A 22388-nucleotide genomic window follows, 5' to 3' on the forward strand; every position below is an offset into this window, starting at 1 on the left:
TCCCCGAACTGGAGGGAAGCCACGGCTCTCTCCTCCCAGACTGCCTCTTCGGGCTCCACAGCCCACCCAAAGCCCCTCCTCAGCTCGGGTTCTAAATCCTGGGTCCAAGGTCCCAAGAATCTCTGCCCTAGAAGGCTGGATGCCTGCGAATGCATACTTCTCACCCCTCTGGTCACAGTCCCTTGGGCCCAGGTTTGGTTAGGTCCTCCTTCTCACCACAACCTAGCCTACAAATCTTAGGCCAGCAACCACAGGAGAGTTGATTTCTTAGGAGAGTTTTATTCATTCATTGATGCAATATTTACAGGGGCCAGAGAAGTCAGACTGTGCTCAGCACAGAGGCAGCTGCTACACTGGCCAGCCATCCCCTGCCCCGGTCACTATGTACAGATAAGGGGCCTGCTTAGATCACCTTCGAAGCCATCTGGCAGAGGCCATGGGGCTCTGTCGGGGCCTGAGCTCCACAGACAGTGCTGGGCCCGTTGCCCTTGGCATTAGGCCCTCTGGGAAGGCTGGGGCTCCAACGGGTTGTTTTAGTCCTGCTGTCCCCCACCCTGAGTGCCTTGCAGAGGCTCGAGAAGCTGGCGCGGCACGGAGAGCCGAGTGGCGTCAGCTTCCTGCGAGTAGCCCTGTCTCTGCTATCCCTAAGAGGAGGGAGATGTGGTAATACTGAGGGGCTGGGCAGGGGCTCCTCTGAACCCCAGGCTCCAGGGGCAGAGCCCAGGAGCCCAGGCAGGCCCACTGCCAGGGCTACAACACTGAAGCCAAAGAGCCCCAGAGCCTTGCTGCAGACAGCAGTCTTGACAAGCGCGGCTGAAGCCGGGAGGGGAGCTTACAGGCCAATAAACAGCTGGAACACTTCTCTCTGCTCAGGCTGTGGGACCCCAGCGGGCTGCTCATTCCACCCCTGCTAGGACACCCCGCTCCCAATCCAGCCCAGCAGCCGGGTCCCTGAGTTTGGAACTCTCCCGGGAGGAAGAACAGACCTGGCTTCCTCACAACAGGGATGACCGGTGGCTGGGGCTAGAGCCGCAGGGCCCGACGCCCACCCAGGCGCCCAGCTGGGACCCTGCAGTCAGGGCTCCAGCACGAGGCGGGGACCTGGGCCCACCAGGATGACAACTGTTGGAAAGAATGCAGTCAGGAAGCTGGCTGTGTCAACACAGTGGTGGCAAGATGGGTTAGAGCCCAGAAAAATAGACGTCTCTGTAGGTAAAATATATACTCTGCTGCCGAGGCAGAAAGGCCAGGTCCTGCCACTCCACAGCCGGCTGTGGATGCAGCCGCAGCACCGCACTGCGCCCCAGCGCCAGCTGCTGCTTCCAGAGCACGAGGGGCTGCCCTGCCCTGCTGGGCCCTGGGCACAACGCAGGGAATCCAGCCTGGCTCCCACTCCCAGGGGCTGGGCTCTCTGGCTGGAACTATTCAGTAATACTGGGAAGAGGGGGAGCGGGGCAGGGAAGGGGCCCCTGTGAGGGCCACGCGGCAAGAGCGGGCTGCAGAGTACGGGCCAGCAGTCCTCACTGGCGCTTGGCCTTGTAAGGGCGCGAGCGTTTCCGCCGGTCGGGCTTCCGCTGCTTGTGAAGCCGGCCGATGCTGACCCCCTGGCGCCGCCGCACCGAGATGTTCTGCTCCACCAGGTTGGCCAGCATGCCTGCGAAGAGGCCGAGGCCCTTGAACAGGTGGCTGGGGGCACAGCAGCCACCCACTCCATGGGCCACAGCCTCAGGCCGGGAGCGGACGCTCTCCTGGCCCTCCTGGGCCCCCCAGGCTGCTCAAGCCCCAAAAGAGGCCTGAGGGACATGGCCTGAGCAGGGCATGCCAGGTCAGCTGCAGCGGTAAGTCCCCTCACCTTCCTGGGCCAGCATGGAGATGAAGGTACAGATGAACTCGTCATAGTTGTGGGTCCTTCTCTGATCGTCAATCTGTGGGAGAGAAGGATGAGAGCCCTTAGCCCATCTCCCCACAGCAGCCACCAGCTGACCTCGGGAGGTCACACGTCCGGAAAGACAGGGGCAGAGGACCAGCCGCTGGAGAGATGACCCACCTTGAACTTCTTCCTCTTCTCCACCTCTTCCTTGAGGCAGGCCTCGTAGTTTGCAATCTCTGCCTCCACACACTTCAGCAGTGCCAGCAGCTCCTGCCAAAATCCCGCAATGCCCCCCTCAGGGGGCTGGCCAGCATCAAAGTCCCCCCACCAGGAGGCAGCTGGAGGCAAGGATGAGCAGCCAGCGTCCGCAGAGCCTACGAAGGCCCCGGCTGCTCCCCAACCCAGACAGGTTTCCTGGTGCCTGGCTTCCGCCACCCACCTTTACACCAGAGCTCCAAGGCCCCAGCTCCCGGGCGGCAGTGCCTCAGGCCTCCCACTGGCAAGATAAGAAGAGAAGGCTGCAAAGGGACTCACCTTGGGTGAGTACTTCTCCCCACTCAAGGGCTCACCAGGCCTGGCCAACCCAGGCTTCTCTCTGCTGTCCACAGCGTCCGCTACCTCCTTCTCTTCGGGGCTACTGGACCCCTGGCTGCCTTGGCTCGGTCTGCTGCAGGGTGAGGAACCCTTCCCACCCTCTGGGAAAAGAAGGCACGAGAAGACCCCTCAGAGCGCAGAATACTTGGTGGTCACTTGGCCACCCCCCTGCTCAGTACACCAAGCGGCCAGTGAGCCAGTCGCAGGCGCACCTGTCAGTGCCAGGGGACTCAGCACCCCATCCTCAGCGAGGTGCAGCAGGCCCGTGCTGATGACAGGACCCAGGTCGCGTACAGCGCGATTGTAGCGGATGCAGTCAACACGGAGCAGGCTGTCATCCTCTCCAAAAAGCACCTTGGAGATGTGGGAGGTGACAGGGCTGGAGGGCCGAGTCGGGTTGGCTGAGCGAATGGGCGACCGCAGCGGCGAGTTGAAAGCACTGCCGATCTCGGAGGCCGTGTCCGTGCTCTCATTGCTGGGGGTGGGCGAGGGCTGCGAGTGTGTGGGGACCGCCACGGCTGGGCTTGCCGCCCCGCTGCTTGTCTTGATGGACAGAGGAATCGAGAGGTCTTTCTGGGACTCTTTGAGCTTCTCGGCCAAGACATTGATGGTGTTGGGCTGCAGCACCGACAGCTGTCCGTCCCCAGAGCCACTCAAAGGCCCTGGTTTCCCTGGCCCCTTTCGCTTGTACCTGGGGGGGCCCAAGGAGAGGTGAGACAAGGGAAGGGGCCAGGCGACCCCGCCCAGCAGTGTCCAGAATAGCCCTGGGCACGGCCTGGCCTCCAGGGACTGACACCGCAGCTCCTCACGCTGGGTCTGGCAGCCTGACCTGGCCCCCCAAGCCTGGCCCCCAAGCTCCGAACACCACAGCCACACGTTCCCAAAGGACACCTCTAGTCCAGCTGTCTCACTCTGGCCTTCCGCCAATGCCAGGTCTTCTGACAGAGCTGCTCCTGCCCCATCTCCTCCATCCCTGCTTCATCCAATCCTTCGAGGCCTCGCCGGAAGGCCACCTCCCAACAGACAGGCCTTGTTATCTGGTTAAATGTCTTCAACGCTCCCCCAAGCCCTCCTGGAGTCTTGGGGACCTGGGACCTGCCATCAGCCCCCGCGTGCCAGCCTCCCACAGGACCCAGCACTCAGCAGGTGCTCAGTGTTATATACTAAAGGGCAGCCTCAGACGTGGGTTGGAATAGTCAAGATAGCATCTGTAGCACTCGAGCCTCCAGCCTTCCAGAGCTGAGGCTGACCTGATGGCGGAGTTGGTGTTCTGCACGTCGTCGTCCTCATCATCCTCGTAGTCGTCCTCGTCGTCGGAGTACTGCTGGGGGGGGCGGACTGGAACTCGGCTGCGGCCCACACCTGCTGCCAGGTCTTCCTCCTCCTGAGGCAGAGACCAAAAGCAGCCATGAGCAGGGACCAGTCAGCCCGGCCTGGACACAGCACTCACAGCCAGAAAGCCAACACGGCTCTCCAGGTCACGTCCACTGAATGCCAGGTGTTCCAAGCCCACCCTTGATTCCTGGGGCGGCTGCTGCCCACCCACACGCCCCGCCTGTGCAAGACTTCTAAGACAGACAGAGCACCCTGAAACAGGTGCCTTTATTGTGCCGGCAAAACCTAACTCATAGAGCGGTACCAGGAACATGCCCTAAACATCTTGCCCCACTGCTGTGTGAGTGGACTGAAAGTTGGAGTTCTCTCTGCCTCTCTCAGCCCCTGTGGGGGCTTCTGGGTAGCAGAGAGACTTGGCCACCTAGGCCTTGGTATAGGGTGAACACCAAGGAACCACCTAAGGAAACTGCTTGCTGCAGCCTCTCAGGAGAGTACTGGAGGGGCTCGGGCAAGGGTGCTCCCAGCTCACCTGCATGGGGGACTTGGCATAGTTGTGATTGTCCAGAAAGGCCGGCAGCCGCTGAACAATGGGAGCGGGGTTGGGAGGAACCCCATTGAGGCTGCTCCCAGGAGGCTTCACCACCAGCTTGGGTTTGCTGGGAGGGCTGTGGGTTGGGGCTTGGGGGCAGGAACCAGGCACTTCCTCCACACCGTCTGAGAGGACAAGGAGCACAGGCAGGACCTTCAGCCAGATCCAGAAAACCTGTCCTCAGACCACCATCTCCCCAGATATAGCACTGCTCCCTCCTCCCTTGCCAGAGCGGAACAGGTGCGCTAGCTAATGGGATGAGAGTCCGCAAACTCTAGGTCGTGGGCCCACAGCGAGATGAAGGATGAGACGGGGAAAAGGGAGGGAGGGAGACAGGAAAAAAAAAGCTCTTAAGAAAACCAGAAAGGGAATATTTATTATAGAGAAGGTTCAGGAGCTGTGGTAATGTCAGCCCTTTACAAGTACCTTTCTTTAGGGGATGACTGCTCTCCCTCCATGTTCCGAGGAGAGAGGGCTGCTGGCACCGGGCCTCAGGCCTCCCACAGGAGCCTCTGAACCTCTGCCCAAGTGCATCCATGCAAACAAGACTTGCTCTGCTTGGGCCTCTCAGCTCAAGCTGTGATGGGGTGGCTCCGAGGCCAAGGGGAGGCGCCAAGATCCCTGGTACCTGTGTGAGTGCCCTCGGAGGCCGCTGCGGCCCTGCTTGCCTCCAGCGCCAGCGGGGACTTGCTGCTGGCTGGTTTGGACTCCTCAGCCAGCTGTGGCTCTTGAGACTTGTGGGTCTGAATCAGCTCTGGCTGTGTTACCCTGATCAGCTAAAAACAGAATTCAAGGCTCAGAGGAGTGAAAGCAGAACCCCTAGCCGCTTGCTTGGACAGGGAAGGGCCTTAGTTCTACCTGCTTGCTCACAAGGAAACAGAATAGCTGAACCCAAATCTCCTTTTAGAAGCTATTCGCCCCCCCCCCCACCCCAAGTCCCAGCTTTCCCACAGGGAAAGCAAAGGAAAGGAGTGGTAGGTGAAGCCCAACAGATCCATAACAAAGAGCGATCTGGGAATCAGAGACCACACCCAGTGGAGGGAAGAGGGATGGCGGAGCGGTCCGCACCTGCTGCAGGGCCTCCAGTACTGTCTGACGGTTCACCTTCAGCACATGCAGCCTGGCCTCGTACTTGATCCTGCGGTCGGGCACCACCGCCATCAGGTTGAAGCGGATGTCGTGGTAGGGCTCCCTGCAGTCACAGCCGCAGCCGTGAGAGCAGCTCCCGCCCCAGCACCACCATCGAGCTGAGATAAACAATCTGGCAGGGCTCCCTGAAGTCACAACTATAGCCACAGGTATGGGCGCCACCCCACCAGGCGGGCAGCAGCTAGCAATGCCCACCAGGCAGCTGAGCTGGTGCCTTCCAATGACCTGCACGAGGGGCCTATCAGCAAGTGAGCCAGCATGTCTGGGCCACCTAAGGCTTCCCCAAGGCCTCCCCCTCCCCCGCCTGTCCCAAAGCAGGCCATACGCAGCCTGGGTGAGAAATAGGGCAAGGAGGTGGAAGCCCAAGATCTCAGCTCGACCTGGCCAGATCCATCATGTGGCCTTGCATGACTCATCTGACCTCTCTGCTTTCCCTTTTCTGCGTCCCTCCCAATGGAGGCACAGCTCCAGAGGGAAGGGCAAGCACAGAGCCCTTACCCTGCGGTGGCGAGGCCGATTCGCTCCATGATGACCCGCCGGGCCTTGTCTGTCCACTCCTCATCCTCCCCCCAGGGCCCTAGGGAAGACCAAGATGAGGAGTCAGCAGGTGGGAAGCCCTGAGTTTGGACAGGCCAGGAGTGGGAAGGAAGACGGAGAGCAGTTGAGTCAGGGAGTCTGGGGTACTCAGGTAGCGCAGTGCAGGGTGCCATCCGGCCAGAGACAGATGCCCTCAACACCACCCCCCTGCCACTGGGTCCCCAAGCACCTGAGAATCCTTAGCCCTAGCTCCCTAGAAGGTAAGCAGAAAAACCCAATGGTTTCCCTACCATGGTCAATGGGGTAGACCTTCAGCCCATCCAGCTCGAAAAGCCGGCCCGTGATAGGCACATAGCTGACAAAGTGGAACGCTTCCATCGTCCGCACGGCACTAAGGCCATTCTGCTTCTCGGGGAGGTGGCGTGGCTCAGGCCTAGGGAAGGACATACTCAGGGCCCAGAATGAGACAATCCTTCCTCCCCCACGCCCTCCCATCAGCTCCCACAGCTCCCACATACCTGGCATGGCTATTATGTGCCTTGGCCAACTCTGGGGCATTGCCAATCGCATATCCTTTGCTCTAGAGAGATGGAAATAAGACATCAAAACAACTTCTCAGGTGGGCCTCTGGGTGGGAAGCAAAGCTCCGGAGAACAGGCCTGGAGGCGTTCCAGGAACTTGAGGCAGCATAGATGGATTTTCCTGAAAGGTTAGTGGGGACAGAAAAGAACTCCGGAGCCCCAGAACGATGGGGTTAGACTGGCACGGTAATGAGTGGACACTGGAGAGCAACGTGGCCTGACACAGACCTGACAAATTCCTAACACAGTGTCACCTAAGGAATGTTCCTTTCCTCCTTAGGTCTTGAGCCTAAAATTTAAGGGTCAAACATAAGGTAAATCATTTGAAAGAAAATGGCCTCATCGCATCAAATGCCATATGGTAGCACTGCAAGTGGGCCTGGGAATCAGATCTGCCCAGCAAGCTGGGAGCCGGGATTGAGGTACCGTGGCCTACCTCCGGGCTGAAGCCTTTGGTGAAGTCCTTCATGCGACTCAGGGTGGGCCCCAGGTCCACACTGCTGCAGTTCAGGAGCACGCTCAGCAGGGCATGAGTGGCACAAGAGTTGGGGATCAGCTGTGAAACCCAAGAACAGTCACTCATACACAGCATGCCTCACCCCAAGCCATACTCATTGAGAATGGGGACCCACAGAGGGACAGTCCTATCTGGACAACAAAACTCATCAGCTTCCCTCAGCTCCACCCAACATCTGTTCATTCAACTAAATACCCACCAGCTGTCTGGGGAGATGCAGAGCAGACTCGACACCAGCCTGCTCTAAAGATACTCCCTTTTGTAATGAACTAAGAGCTCAGTTCCTTCTGCCAGGGGACTTCTCTAACCGCCACTCCTGGTATCTGCCTATCTTCTCCTCCTGCCTTCCCCCACTTCCACCTCCCAGCAAAGACAATGGCAGCATCCCACCCTCCAGACGAAACACAGAGCCCAGCAGACCTGATGGGCAAAGAACATGTTATTCACAATATCATCATCAATCACAGACGTATCATCCACCAAGGTAGACACCTTGCGACGGGATCGGCGTTCTTCGATCCATTTGAACAGGAAGATGAATCCATACACTGGGCTGGGGAAAGTAAGGGGCAAAGCTAGACCAGCCAAGTGGGGGAAGGCAATCAGCATCCCCTTTCTTCTCCTGCCTATTCCCATACACTGTGTTACCACTCAGGTGCCCTTCCCGTGATCCCACCTCTACCCTGGCTTCTTTCCAACAATGCCTCAATTGGCCCTTAGCCCTCACACCCAGAAGCCTGCTGCAGGCAGAGTCAAGCATCAGCTTCTGGCTGTGAGGCTACAGGATACCCTGTGTCCTGGAATAAGAGAAGAAAAGCTGGATACCCTGTGTCTGGAATAAGAGAAGAAAAGCTGGAACCTATGGCCCACAGCAAGGTAGGAACAGAAGGTAAAGCAAGAAAAAAAACTCTGATCGAGGAATTTAAACACTAATTCTCACTGTGAACCCCAAGGCCTGGGCCCCAGTGCAGTGAAGAAAGCAAATGAACACCTATATCAGTCCCTTCTTTCCTGGAAGATAAAAAGAGATCTCTCAGTTCATGCACTGTAATCGCTCCACACCTTTACTCTGCAGGACGACCAAGACAAGGCCCTGAGGTTGGTCACCCTGGAGGGGGCCTTGTCAGATGCCACACACCAACCAATCAATACAAGGCCTTTGTGAAGGGATTAAAGCCACACATGAAAGCAGTAATTAATAAATTACAGCAGGCACTGTGTGACCTGGGTCAAGAGAAGGGGCTACCTTCCTGCTACAAAACCCGAAAAGGCAGCTGAACTGTACTGCAAAGGATGGTTAGATTTATACAGGGGGGAAGGGACTACTACATAAAGGGAAGTGCTGTAGGAAGCCTGGGAGAAAACAAAAATATCAGCTCGATCAGGAGGGCACCCAAAGACGAGGGGTGCTTCCATGTATGAGATTTTATAACTTGGGATTCCTACACTACCTCCCTGAGGGGCACTCCTCCCCTGGCCCTTCCCTTGCCCTCGGGGTGTTAAGGGAAGGCCCTAGCACCAGCCACTCACCCCTGACATTTGCTCTGAAGGTCATAGATCTCCTCCACCTGCACCCCTTTGACACCTGCGATCAGGGAAGGAAAGAAGTCGGGACGGGCAGCCCCAGGCTGTGGAGCGAGGGCACAGGAGTGGGCCTCCACAGCCCGGATCGGGCGGGTAGGAGAGACTCTTACCGAAATCTTCCACCAGGAGGGTGAAGAGGCCTGGGTGGGGCGACAAAAAGAGCAGGTGGTGGTCAGGCGGGCGCGTTTCGGGCCCACCCGGCCTCCCCAGACCCCGGCCCGCCCAGCACCCTCCTCACCAGGGTCGCTCTCCAGCTCCAGCCAGCCCTTATTCATCTTCCCCCGGGGCGGCCCCTCAGCGCCATGTCCAGGCCCTCCCGACCCACCGCCGCCCGCGCCGGGAGCCCCCGCTGCCCCGGGGCCCCTAGCCCCACACACAGACAACGGGCCCAGTTGGCGTCACCCGCCCGCGCCGGCGACACTACGTCACCATGGCGCGACGTTCTTCGCCCCACCTCTGGGCTTGTCTTCCGCGGGACGGATTCTGGAGGTCCGGGCGCTCGCGCGAGAGGGCGGGGCGAGAGGAAGGGGCGGGGTGGGGGCGGGGCTGGGAGCTGGCCGCACTAGAGGAAAAGGCGGGGCGGGGCGGGGCGGGACGGGGACAGGGGGCGGGGCGAGAGCGGGGCCGGGCTCAGGCGGCACGAGAGGAAGGGGCGGGGCGGGCGCGCGGCCGTTAGCGCGCGGCCGTTAGCGGTCCTCCCCTACCAACGGTCGGCGGCGCGGTAGTCCCCGCGGCCGCAGTCTCCCTGGGTCGCAGTCCGCGTGACCCGGCCCCCGTTTGCGCGCTCGCCCCCTTCGCCGGCGCAGTCACCGCGCGGGGCGGCCGCCCGTGAGGTAGCTACCACGGCTTGTGACAACGAATAAAGCTCCGGACAGCGGCGCCCTCGGCGACAGCTGGGCGGGCGGCCCCGGCCGGGAGCGGCGGCCTGTGCGCTACCGTGAGGAGCGAGCGGCGGAGGCGACCTCCGGCCCGGCCCCGCACCAGCCGCCCGGCAGGCGCGACATGAGCCTGGTCTGGCATCCGCGGGATGCTCCTTGAGCCCCTTCTCCGGCTGTTACCTCCGGGGGACGGTTGTGGCCACACCGACACGTATTTTCCAAATAAATCATTGTTTATTCTTGCGGCGGCGGGGCCGAACACGCTAATTTATTTTTAATTTTTTCAACAAGGCTTTACCCAGCACTCATCCAGTGAAACAGCTTGGTAACCGTTCCAAGGGAGCATCCGCTCGTTAGGAAATCTCGGACTGAGCTGCTCGTGGAAGCCGGCATTTGCAACGTCCCTCCTCAAATGCTCTGAAGATTGTTGCGTCTTCCCGTAACTACCAGTGTGCACAGAATCCCACTCAAGGAACGTCTTGGTCCAGCGATGCAAAGAACTGACGTTTCAAGGTTTTATTTCTATTGCCTGATGGCCGGGATTTCCCCGCAACGACCCGGAGCCGCTCAGTAGTCCCGAAAGTGGGTCCCCCTAGTGCGCGCCCTCCTCTCTCCTCTTCCAGCCTGGCCAAGTGCTTTGGTTGAATAAGAAGCCATCAAGTGCCATGACTTCTGCAAGTGCAGCTCATGGGTCGGAAGAGGAGATGGAGCAAACACAAAGAGGAAGGGTGGTCTAGTCTAAGTTTTCTGAACAGCCTTAGCCGTTGTATCCAAGGAGAACAGTGGACAGCCCCTGCAGATGTTCACGCTTCCCAGCTGTGCTCTGAGGACATGGGTGCTGGAGTGTCTGTCCCTGGAGTGACCCGATTCACTCAGCTGTCCTTTGAAGAAATGCTGTCCTTCCCCCTCCCTTGACTAGAGGCAGTCCTTCCTTCATGGGAGTGGATTTTATGTCTTTTTCAATTGTCTCTTCCCTTTCAGGGATTTCCCCATTAACCAGTGAAAACTAAATTTGCGGTCTGCTGACATTGGTGGGGGAGGGGGAACAGGGTGTCGTCTCCACTTTGGGACATTTTGCTCTTGGCTCAGATCTAGACAAAGGTTGGGAACAGACCAAACCTCAATGGCCAGCCGAGCCTGATGACAAGGGGTGATGTGTCAGTGTTCTCTCTTGTTTCCCACTAGAGGGAGTTCTTGCTTCAGGCAGCCGAAATCCCGGGGACTCCTTTTCCTAGGAAAGAGCTACCTTCTCTAAACCCTTACTGGGTAGAATTAAGGCTCCTATACTTGGAGGCAAAATGAGCCTCTTTATCCTGAGTGCTACCTCGTGCGTTTAGTAGGCACGAAGAAAACAAAGACCCATTTAGTCAGGTCAGGCAGCGGTTCCAATTCTTACTCTGCTGAGTATAAGCAGTAACTCTGATCTTGGGCAAGTGCCTCTCTGTGACCTCTCTGTGCCTCAGTCTCCTCATCTTGAAAATGGGGAGAGCAGCGGTACCTCCTGCACCGAGTTTTTGTGAATTAACACAGATGAAATGCCTAGAACAGTTCTGATGCAATTTAATATTGATTGGCTACTACTAGAGTTCATACTGGGTGGGTCCGTTTTATTGTCACCTGGGTTGGACTTTGACCCCGTGGAAACAAATGTAGAATTAAATTGCTGACCAAGCCCTGTTTGTATTTATAGCTGGAAGAACCTGTATTGTCCTCAAAATAGTATAGAAGAATTCAAGTTAGGAGAGAGAGGCAGCAGCGAATGAAGACTATAAAAGAAAAGAAGAAGGAACGTCAAAGATTGAGGTAGAGTAGGTGACATGAGGGAGTTTGGGAGAAATTGTCCAAAGACCCATGGTACATGCTGCACTTTTTGTCCCCTTCGTGTGGTCTTGAGGGCTGGCTTTGGGTAGCGTGGAAGCATACACCAGTGGTCCCCTGGAAACTGCCCGGTAACCTGTGCCCCCAGGGCTGTCCCTAGTAGCAAAGTGCTAGCTCTGGAGCCCTACGATCTAGATTCATATCCAGGCTCTAACACTTGCTGACACAGGTGACCTGGGACAGGTTACTTCATTTCTTTATGCCTCAGTTTCCTCACCTGGAAAATGTGCATAATAATAGCGCCCACTTTTTAGAGCCTTCTGTAGATTCATTGAGCTAATACATGTGAAGAGCCCAGAATAGTGCTTCACGATAGGATTTCATCCTCAATTTTAGTATTTCATTATGCTTTGTGAACATGGTACCACCAGAGATTCAGAGTAGGTGGCAGAAGAAACAGTAGAAGAGCAAAAGGGGGTTTGCTCCTGCATTCATTCAGTCTACACAGGCAGCACAGCCAATGGAACAGAAAGATAATTACAATCTCACATAATTCAAATGACTTAGTGGGTACGTTTCGTGCTCTCAAAATTATGCAATAAAAAGGAAACCGATGTCTTAGCCTTTTGATATTTCGGTCCTTCATCAGACCCATGGAGGCATTTTGAGGGAAATGTTATAAAGGGTGTTGACAGGATCCTCAAACACCACCTTGTACTTCTTCCTTCTCTTGTACAGAAAATCTGCCAAGACAAGGAGGGTAACCCAAAGGAAGCCATCTTCAGGGCCTGGTAAGAAAGACTGGAGATTCTGTTCAACCGCTGCCTTCGGGCCTCAGCAAAGGCCACCTATGCAGGGCAGCAACCTTGCTTCTCTAACTGTCCGTCCTACTTCTTTCCCAGATTCTCTAAGATCCCGAAGAACTCAGGGTCCTTGATTTTTAAATGGCTAATCCAAAGTTCAAGAAACAAGTTATTTAAAACCACTTGAGAGAAAAGTATAAAAAGTGAGCAGCTGCAGCCCACTCCCTCAAATGTGGCCAAAATTATATAAAAGCCTAACTGATACCATGCAGCACTTCATCCCAACCTCCACCCTTGTCAAAGTGTCCTCTTCCCAATACATGACTCTCCCTTGTACTCCCAAAATGAATTCTTAACATTCTCTCTTCCAGTTTGCCGGCTATGCCTTCGAGAACCTGGGGATCCCGAAAAACTGGGGGAATTTCTTCAGAAAGACAATCTCAGCGTGCATTATTTTTGTCTTGTGAGTATAAGGTCCCCTGTGCTTTGAATGTTTCATGGCTTTTGCTGTACAGTCTGTTCTCTGTTTTTCATCCAGCCTCAAATCCATAGCCCTGTTTGTTTTTCTTAATAGCTTTTTTCTTTTTAAAATCTAGTCTTTAAAAAGTAGTATACATACCTGCTATAAAATCCTGACAGTATAAAGAATGTACAATAAAAAGTCACTCCCCAAAACAGTGTTCCCCATCTTTCTCCCTCTTCCCAGAAGCACATGCTATCAACTGTCCTTTGAGCTGTTTTTCCCCACTATGCTTTTCTTTATTAGCTATAATTTGCATACTATAGAATGCATCAATTTTAAGTGTACAGTTTGATGAGTTTTGATAAGCTCCTATTATCATGGGGATATAATGTATATCCTCGTGTAAACACCACCCCAAAGTATTTCCATCACCCCAGCAAGTTCCCTCCTGTACCCTTCCAGCCAGTCCCGTCAGAGATCATCACCGTTCTGATCTATAGATTATTTTTGCCTCTTCTTAAATTTCATATAAATGGAATCATACAGCAATTGTATTCTTGTGTCTGGCTTCTCTGACTCAGTGCAATGTTTTGGGGATTCGTCCATGATGTTGCATGTGTCGGTAGCTTGTGCCTTTCTGTTGCCTAGTAGTATTCTGTTGTATGACTGTTTTGTCATTGGCTTATTTATCCATCTGTTGATGGACCTGTGAATTGTTTCTGTTTGGGAGCTATTATGAATAAAGTGGCTGTGAATATTCATGTTCAAGTCTTTTTGTGAACACATATTTTCACTTCCCTTGGGCAAATGCCTAGGAGTGGATTTCTTGGTAGTGTGCTAACTGTATGTTTAACTTTAATGTGAGTTGCCAAGTCACTCTCCAAAGTGGTTGTACCAGTTTACACCCGCACTAGCAATTTATGAGAGTTCCAATTGCACGCTGTTCCTGCCAGAACCTGATATGGTCTATCTTTTTAATTGTAGCCGTTCTGCTAGGTGTGTACTGGCATCTCATTGTGGTTTTAATTTGCATTTCCCTGTTAAGATGTTGAGCTGCTTTTTGTGTGTCTACTGGCCATTCACATACGTTCTTTAGGGAAGTACAAATATTTTTCCATTGTAAGAGTAGGGTTATTTTGTCTTATCAATTTATAAGGATTTTTTAATATATTCTGGGTGCACATCCTTTTCTAGATACGTGTATTGTCACTATTTTCTCCAAGTCCATGGCATGCCTCATTTTCTTAATGATGTCTTTCGAAGAACAATTGTTTTTAGTTTTGATGAAGTTCAGTTTGTCATTTTTTTTTCTTTAACCAGTGCCTTTTGTATGTGTACCAAGATATCTTTGCCCACGCATTGAATTGCCTTGGTGTCTTTATTGAAATCAGTGGACCACGTGTCTGTGGACCTGGATGATTTATTTTACGTCACTGATCTGTGCGTCATCCTTACAACAGTACTGCACTGTCTTCATTATTGTGGCTTTGTAGTGTCTCAAAATTAAGTATTATAAGTTCTGCAACCTTTTTTTAAGATCGTTTTGGCTATCAGGTCCTTTTCCATATAAATCTTACATTTAGCTTGTCAGTTTTTCTTTAAAAAAAGGCCTATTGGGGTTGATATTGGGATTGCATTGAATTTATAGATCAACTTGGGAAGATTTGACATATTGAATCTTCGATCTATGGATGTGATATATTTCCCCATTTATTTGGGTCTTTTAAAATTCGTCTCTGCCATGTTTTATTTATTTATTTTTTACTTATTTTTTATTTAGCAGCGTTTTTTTTTTAGTGAAGAAGTCTTGTACATCTTTTATGAAATGAGTGTGTAAATATTTTGTGATTTTTTATGCTATTACAAACATAAATGGTATTTTAAAATTTCAGTGTCAGGTTTGGATGTTGGTATGTATAAATGCAGTTTATTTTGTATGTTGATTTTATATCCTGCAATCTTGTTAAGTTCACTTATTGGTTCGGTAGTTGTTTTTATTTTTGAATTTTTTTGGTAAATGCCTTAGGATTTCCTATGTACACAATTATGTAGTGTGAATAAAGACAGTTCTACTTCATTTCCAATCTTTCAGTTCTTTTAATTCTTCTTCTTGCCTGATTGTGCTAGCTAGGACTTTTGATCAGGTGTTGAGTAGGAGTTACAGGAGTAAATAGCCTTGTGTCACTCCCGACATCAGAGGATAGCATCCAATTTTTCAACATTAAAATATGATGTTAGCTGTAGGCTTTTCATCAGATTAAAGAAGGTTCCTTATATTTCTAGTTTGCTGAGGAGATCATGAATGCGTATTGAATTTTGTCAAATGCTTTTTCTGCATCTATCGAAATGATCATTTTTCTCCTTTATTTTGTTTCTGGAGTTTGTTACATCAATTGAATTTTAAATGTTAAACTAACCATGCATTTCTGGTATAAACCCTGCTCGATTGTGATGTATTCGATTTGCTAATACTTTGTTTCGTTTTTATACCCGTACTCATGAGAAAGATTGGTCTGGGATTGTCCTCTCTTGTAAGTGCTGTCTGGTTTGGATGTTAGGTCTTGGTTAATTTCAGCGCCTTTACAAGCATACACATTTTCAACATAAAAATAAACATACTATGCACAGCGTTTTGTCTTTTGCTTGTGTTTCCCCCTTAATACTGATGAAGATTTTTCCGTGTAGAACATACTGACCTAGTTGTTCTTTAACAGCTAACTGGTATTCCGTGGTGTGGGGGCGCCAAGAAGTATTACAACAAACCACTCTTAAAGGACGTTTACATTATTTCTACTCTTTCACTATTGATTTTTCTGTTTATAGAAATAATGCTCATTTAGAAAACATTAGTAATACTTAGAAATATAAATAAAACAAAAATCACTCATATAGTCCTAAAGCCCTGAGATAATTAGTGTTGAACAGATATGTTTTAAGCCTAATTGGGAACATATAGCTATAATACAAGTGGCCCTTAAAATTGTGTTTTTAAAGAAAAGTTTTTAAAGAAAAGAAAAGTTCAATTCCTTCCCTTCCCCAATAGGGCAGAATGACTATAGTGGGGAGATTTTATTTTATTTAGAGGGAGGGGCAGAGGGAAGGTGAGAGAGTCGTAAGTAGACTCTGTGCTGAGCGAGGGGCCCTATGTGGGTTGGGCCCCATCTTACGACCCCGAGATCAAGGAGTGAGCTGAAACCAAGAGTTAGACGCTTAGCCAACTGTGCCACCCAGGCAGTCCTATCGTCAGATTTGAAAAGCCCTGTTTCCCTTCCTGTAGAGAACGCACTCTGAGAGAGTTTATGTTCTGTACTAAGGGGAAGTACGGTGGGCAGGGTAAGAGTGTGGGTTCCGTGGGCCTGGATGTGAATGCCGACTCTGTTGCCTCCTTGCTGTATGACCGCAGGCGTGTTACTTACCTTCCTACACCTCAGCGCGGTCCTCTGAGAGATGAGGGTCACAATAGCATCTGTACCACAGGCTTCTAGTGAACATAAATGAGTTAATATACAGGGAGTGTTTCCCCAAAGGGCTCCGCACAGAAAAGCAATCTTCAGTAAATGAGAGACAGTGTAACACAGAGGTATGTAAGAGCCCAGGTTCTGGAGTCCTGTGACCTTGAGCAATTCACATAATCTCTCCTATAAAATGGGGATGATGATGGCACCTACCTCTTCGGGTTGTTACAAGGATTAAATGAGTTAGTATTTAAAAAGCACTTAGAGCACAGTTAATGTCGTATAAGCCTTTATTAAGTAAATTACCCTGTAAATGTATATATATCCCACCAAGCTCTATATCCTAGTTCTCTTACCCTGTTATCCTCCTCACCCCCCTGCATTGTTTCACCGATCATTAATGTTGACAGCCTGGTTCTACTGCTCCCCCAGATCCTATCTAGCAAGCTGCCTCAGAGGGGCCAGTCCAACAGAGGTTTCCATGGATTCCTGCCTGAAGACATCAAAAAAGAGGCAGCCCGGGCTTCTAGGAAGGTTAGAATCCCCCAATGTGGGGGCCTCGGGGTAGGCCTCTTCTCATACCTCTCTGATCGTCCCTATTTCTGTTCTTTTCCCTAGCTGCTAGTTGAGAAGTCAAAGGACTTTTGGATTTCCCAACAGGTCCTTCTCTTAAGCTGCATGCTTCTCTGGGGTGTAGTATGAAGAGAGGGAGTAACATCCTGAGGAAAAAATTAATTCAGTGCTGCTTGAAGCTCAGCTTCGGGGTGCCCCCAGAGCTTTCAGGTCAACTGAGAAAAGGAAATGGTTATTGCTTCCTAGAATTTCCATTCCATACAGTGATGTGCCACAGAATGTCTTTCTTGGGGCCCTGAGCACTGCCTGGGATCTCATTTGCAGATCTGCTTTGTGTGCAAGAAAAAGGGAGCTGCCATCAACTGCCAGAAGGATCAATGCGTCAGAAACTTCCATCTTCCTTGTGGCCAAGAAAGGGGTTGCCTTTCACAATTTTTTGGAGAGTACAAGTGAGTGATGAAGGGGGAAAGTTGTGGTGCCCCTTTGCAAGTTGCTTGTAATTAGCCACTAATGAAATCAGCGTCCGGTTCTCACAGGCCTGTTTTGATTCACTGGTGAATCTGTCCTACCATCCAATAATGAGAAACAGTGTCTTGACTTGGCGATTTCACAGGGGTTACTTCTTGCTTCCCATCCACTTCTTAAATTACAAACAGCTGCTGTTCTTAGACAGCTGCTCAGGGCTAAGTGGGGCTTTCAGGAACAGGAGGCTGTGGAGTAGTCCCGGGAGTTTTGCTCAGTGGGGGAACAGCTGTGAGAAGGCATGTGGCTGTTCCTCCCCCTGCTCCTCCTCCCCATGAGCATGGAGGTTCACCGGGCACTGGCCCGGGTGGTTGCCCTTCGTAGGCCGGGCAGCGGGAAGACTGCATCAGTGACAAGTCAGAAATCGAGTCTGTTTACTCTGCCTCAGATCATTTTGTGGAAAACATCGCCCAACACAGGACATCCAACGGGGGAAGGCAGGGGAGGAAAGCTGTGTCTTGTGTTGTGAAGACTTATCCCAAGCAAGTGTCGAAAACATCCAGAGTCCATGTTGTAGTCAAACTATCTACCACCGCAAGTGCATACAGGTGGGGTTTTCTCTGCCCTGGGGACCTTCCACATTTTTCTCTAGTTCGGAGCACCCTAGGAACGCTCAGGCAGTCTTGGCTTCTGTGTTCCATCCTGGTGGCCTGTGTGCAGGGCGGGTTCCAGACAGTCAGAGGAAAGTCAGCCCAGTCTCTGGTCGCCCCTGACCTGCAAGACCTCATCCATGATAACATTTAGATTGAGCAAAATCCTCAGGATGACCAGAGCAAACGAGCTTGAATGAGTCAAGTGGCCTCAAAATCAGCCTTGCTTCCTGGGATGGAAGGAAGGGAACCCTTGATTGGGTCCCCACTGCAGGCCCCACAGCCAGAGATGACAGCTGAGGCACTTCTGGGAGCTCTCTCAAATTGAGCTTGGTCTCTGGCTGATGCCTGGATTTGTACCCCTCACACTAGCCCACCCATAGCCCTTTTATGGAAATCTCCAATCAAGCTCTCTTAGCAATATCCTCTTTGTGAGATGAGGGTTGGGGTGGAGAGAAGGTGATCAAAGATGGTGTTTTTCTAAACACAACGCTCTTCCGTGTTTCTCTTACAGAAATATGCCCACACATCAGCCAAACACTTCTTCAAATGTCCACAGTGTAACAATCGAGAAGAGTTTCCTCAAGAAATGCTAAGAATGGGAATTCACATTCCAGACAGGTAGTGGAAACTCTAAGGCAGGAATTGAGCCAGGGAGTGGGGGCCTAGATTTCTAGAGAGGAGGTGAGTGTGAGGTTAGTTCAGAGAATGAAGAAGCAGCCCAGGCACTGGTATATGGTAAAGAGGGAAGGAGTGGAGGGAGGGCTTGTCAGTTATCAAAAAAAGGAGGTGGTGGTGGGGAAATGTGGGAATGGGGGGTAGACATGTTCCTGAAAAGGGTGCTTGGGGATCAGAATTCCCTGGGGGTTGGTTCTTGAATTCCAGTGTGGAACTAAGAAACCCCATGTTCCACTCATCCTGCTTCAGCCCTCTCCTACTTCCAGGCCACTCAGCCCATCTTGTTTAAAGTACTCAGGCAGCCCGTTGAGCTCTTTTGGTCTGCTAGCTTGAGTTCTTTCTAGTTCCTCCCAGGTAGACAAAGGTTTCACCACCAGTTATGTGCCCCTTACTCATTGTTTCTTTTCCCACTGCAGAGATGCTGCCTGGGAACTCGAGCCAGGGGCTTTCTCGGAGTTGTATCAGCGCTATCAACATTGTGATGCCCCCATCTGTCTGTATGAAAAAGGCAGAGACAGCTTTGAGGAAGAAGGGTAGGGAAAGACTCCTGGCTAGAAAGATCTCTCATTGGTGCCATCCTTGAGTTAGACCTTGGCACAGTCATCAGGAGCAAGAAACTCACTCTTGTCTGCAGACCTCAGGGCGAACTCAAGTTCCAAACTTGTCCAGCCCAGGACTCACTCATGCACAGGTGGACAGGGTCCTGCAAGGTCTGCTCCTCCTTGTGCCCAGTGGAGCACCCTCGGGTCCATTCCTTTGCAAATCCGCCTTTCGAGTATCTGTGCCTGAGCGCGGAGTCCGGGGATTGGCCCTCAGCCGCCATGGGTCATGGGTAAAACGTTCAGTGAAAATTGCCTGGGAAGCCCTCAGCAAAGGCCTGGCCTGTAGCAAACATTGTGAGAGTGGTAGTTACTATAATATTCGTCCCCACAACCCTCCCTTGGCTCTTCCCGCAGGAGGTGGCGCCTCATTCTGTGTGCGACATGCGGGTCCCACGGAACCCACAGGGACTGCTCCTCTCTTAGATCCAGCAGTAAGAAGTGGGAGTGTGAGGAGTGTGCACCTTCTGCTGAAGCCACAGGTGGGACTGGGGGATGGTGTGGTCCGAGAACTTGGGGGAGGGCCTTCTGGTGCCTGGGAAAGGAGGAGGGCATGCCACTGGATGGGGACTTGGAGTTGGCGCCTTTAGTTTGGGAAGGGAAGCAGCTAGGGAGGGGCTCGAGGACCTGAGCCTGGAGGGACAGAGGGCTGAGTCTTCCTCTCCGCCTTTCTTTCACCACAGACTATCCACCTGAAAACTCAGGCGACATCCCTTGTTGCAGCAACACCTTCCACCCCGGGGGGCATTTCTGCAGAGACACCAGCCTGGAAGAGAATCCAGGCCCTTCTTGGACTGATTGGCCAGGCCCTTCCTTATTAGAAAAGCCAGAGTCCTCTGGTGGCAGGAGGGGCCACTCCTGTCGGTCCAAGGGTGTCAAAATCACGAAGAGCTGCAAAAAATCCAAGTGACAGCTTCTGAGTTGTTGCTGCCAAGCACGTTTGGGTGTGAAGCTCTGCCCCTCCGCCAGGTTTGAGCGGGGAGCCTTTTGGGACGGTGAGACAAGGAAAGAGGGCCAGCAGGGAGAGCCGGAACCAAGGAAAGAGAAGTCCCAGGGGAGCGTGAGGACAGAGCAGAGTCCAGATGCCAACCTCGGAACGTGTTAGCAGTTATGAGAGCGCCTCTGCTCTTTCTGCCTGATCCCCAGAGAGCCTTCTCTCCTCCCACCCTAATCTGCTTCTCATATGCCTCTTCTTACTTCACCCACGTTTGTTATTATGCAAATAAAGGTTTTCTCTCCATTGGTGTCTCCTTATAAATTCACTCTGGAATTTATCTAGAGTCCTGAGGAATCCAGAGGGGAGGGTGAGAAAATAGAAAATGCACCCTTCTTTTTTTATTATTATTATATTATGTTAGTCACCATACAGTACATCCTTGGTTTTTGATGTAAAGTTCCATGATTCATTAGTTGCGTATAACACCCAGTGCACCATGCAATACGTGCCCTCCTTACTACCCATCACTGGTCTATCCCATTCCCCCACCCCCCTCCCCTCTGAAGCCCTCAGTTTGTTTCTCAGAGTCCATAGTCTCTCATGCTTCATTCCTCCTTCTGTTTACCCCCCTTTCTTCTTCCCTTTCTTCTACCGATCTTCCTAGTTCTTATGTTCCATAGATGAGAGAAACCATATGATAATTGTCTTTCTCTGCTTGACTTATTTCGCTTAGCATTATCTCCTCCAGTGCCGTCCATGTTGCAGCAAATGTTGAGAAATCGTTCTTTTTTATAGCTGAGTAATATTCCATTGTATATATGGACCACAGCCTCTTAATCCAGTCATCTGTTGAAGGGCATCTCGGCTCCTTCCACAATTTAGCTATTGTGGACAATGCTGCTATGAACATTGGGGTGCATATAGCCCTTCTCTTCACTACGTCTGTATCTTTGGGGTAAATACCCAGTAGTTCAATGGCTGGGTCATAGGGTAGCTCAATTTTTAACTTTTTAAGGGACCTCCACACTATTTTCCAGAGTGGCTGTACCAACTTGCATTCCCACCAACAACGTAGGAGGGATCCCCTTTCTCCACATCCTCTCCAGCAATTGTTGTTTCTTGCCTTGTCAATTTTGTGTAAGGTGGTATCTCAGTGTGGTTTTGATTTGAATTTCCCTGATGCCTAATGATTTTGAACATTTTTTCATGTGTCTTAGCCATTTGTATGTCTTCATTGGAAAAGTGTCTGTTCATATCTTCTGCCCATTTTATGATTTATTTGTTTCTTGTGTATTGAGTTTGAGAAGTTCTTTGTAGATCTTGGATATCAGTCTTTTATCTGTAGTGACATTTGCAAATATATTCTCCATTCCGTGGGCTGCCTCTCAGTTTTTTTGACTGTTTCCTTGGCTGTGAAAATGCACCCTTCTAATCTATGAAATTCAGTGAGTAAATGTAGAATTTTCAACTTCGAACATAGACATGTTGCTTTGGAGGGAAGCAGTTTGCAAGGAAATTACAGGCGGGGACAGAGATTTCATCATTGCACAAATAAACACGGGCTCTCATCAGGGAGGTGAGCCAGCAAAGGAGGCCACCATGGCAAGGCTTGGGGCCCTGGACGCAAACAGGGCAGGGACTGCCCTGCTCACACTGGGTGGGAGGACTCCGCTCACTGCAGGCAGTGTGGCCTGCCGCATACCCGCGCTCAAAACCTCGCTGCCTGGTGGCTCGGGCAATTCCGTCTTGGGTAAGGGAATCATGCCAGGACAGTTGCATTAGGCAAGGCAGCTGGGATGGGAATCTGGCAGAAGGTCTTGGGAGAAACTGAACGGAACCTATCTCACATTTGTTTTTAATGATTCTGTGGGATTTAGATTAGTGGGGGAAACTCAGGACCATTGCCAGATGCTCAGTGTTCAGGGTCTCACTGAGTCATTGTCACCAATGGCGGAGGACAGGGCTCTCAGTTCAAATGTTGCTGACCCCTGGAGACTTCCATCCTTGGTGTTTACGGTGATCACTTTCAGATTTGACCAGATTTGACTTGGAATCACATGGGGTGTGGGGTGGGGTATTTGTGTCTTTTTGTTATTATCAAAGTACGTAAGCAAAGTCATACAGAATTTTAAAAGTCAAGAGTGCTTTAAAAAAAGAAAGACAGTCTCTTGACTTACCCTTCCCTACCCTCAATCCCACTCCTTAAAGGCAACTATTGTCCGTTATTTTAGCCATTTCTTGATTCATAAGTCTTAGATGTTACTGGCTTCCTATGATGTCATGTAAGATCTCGCTCCTTTAAAAATTTCTCACTTT

The 22388-nt window shown here is 51.5% G+C and overlaps 2 protein-coding genes across 5 annotated transcripts; one reads left to right on the forward strand and one right to left on the reverse strand.

Moving 5' to 3' along the window:
- Positions 1–263: 263 nt before the first annotated feature.
- On the reverse strand, positions 264–9160 carry BAP1 (BRCA1 associated protein 1). 3 transcript variants are annotated; one of them, XM_057311757.1, is made up of 17 exons: positions 8995–9160; positions 8867–8896; positions 8703–8757; positions 7593–7725; positions 7092–7211; positions 6593–6654; positions 6365–6507; positions 6036–6114; positions 5457–5526; positions 5017–5164; positions 4329–4513; positions 3715–3848; positions 2677–3155; positions 2405–2565; positions 2048–2140; positions 1853–1925; positions 264–1654 (listed from the first exon to the last, which is right to left on the reverse strand). In XM_057311757.1, exons 1-17 carry the CDS (start codon positions 9029–9031, stop codon positions 1521–1523), a joined length of 2136 nt encoding a protein of 711 aa, XP_057167740.1. In that variant the 5' UTR covers positions 9032–9160; the 3' UTR covers positions 264–1520. The 3 variants fall into 3 exon arrangements, with proteins under 3 accessions (XP_057167740.1, XP_026356762.1, XP_048083023.1); XM_026500977.4 differs by having other exon boundaries at positions 5457–5580; positions 8995–9159; XM_048227066.2 differs by lacking the exon at positions 8703–8757 and having other exon boundaries at positions 5457–5580; positions 8995–9158.
- Positions 9161–9451: 291 nt separating this feature from the next.
- Positions 9452–21334, forward strand: PHF7 (PHD finger protein 7). Of its 2 annotated transcripts, none has more exons than XM_026500979.4 (11): positions 9452–10216; positions 11325–11437; positions 12191–12243; positions 12627–12718; positions 16606–16707; positions 17071–17195; positions 17657–17816; positions 18373–18479; positions 18953–19069; positions 19493–19617; positions 19819–21334. In XM_026500979.4, the coding sequence occupies exons 2-11, from the start codon at positions 11394–11396 to the stop codon at positions 20043–20045; spliced, it is 1152 nt and encodes a 383-aa protein (XP_026356764.2). In that variant the 5' UTR covers positions 9452–10216; positions 11325–11393; the 3' UTR covers positions 20046–21334. The 2 variants fall into 2 exon arrangements, with proteins under 2 accessions (XP_026356764.2, XP_026356765.2); XM_026500980.4 differs by having other exon boundaries at positions 9452–10147.
- The last annotated feature ends 1054 nt before the right edge of the window (positions 21335–22388 follow it).

This window comes from Ursus arctos, unplaced genomic scaffold, assembly GCF_023065955.2.
Source record: "Ursus arctos isolate Adak ecotype North America unplaced genomic scaffold, UrsArc2.0 scaffold_14, whole genome shotgun sequence".
NCBI lineage: Eukaryota > Metazoa > Chordata > Mammalia > Carnivora > Ursidae > Ursus > Ursus arctos.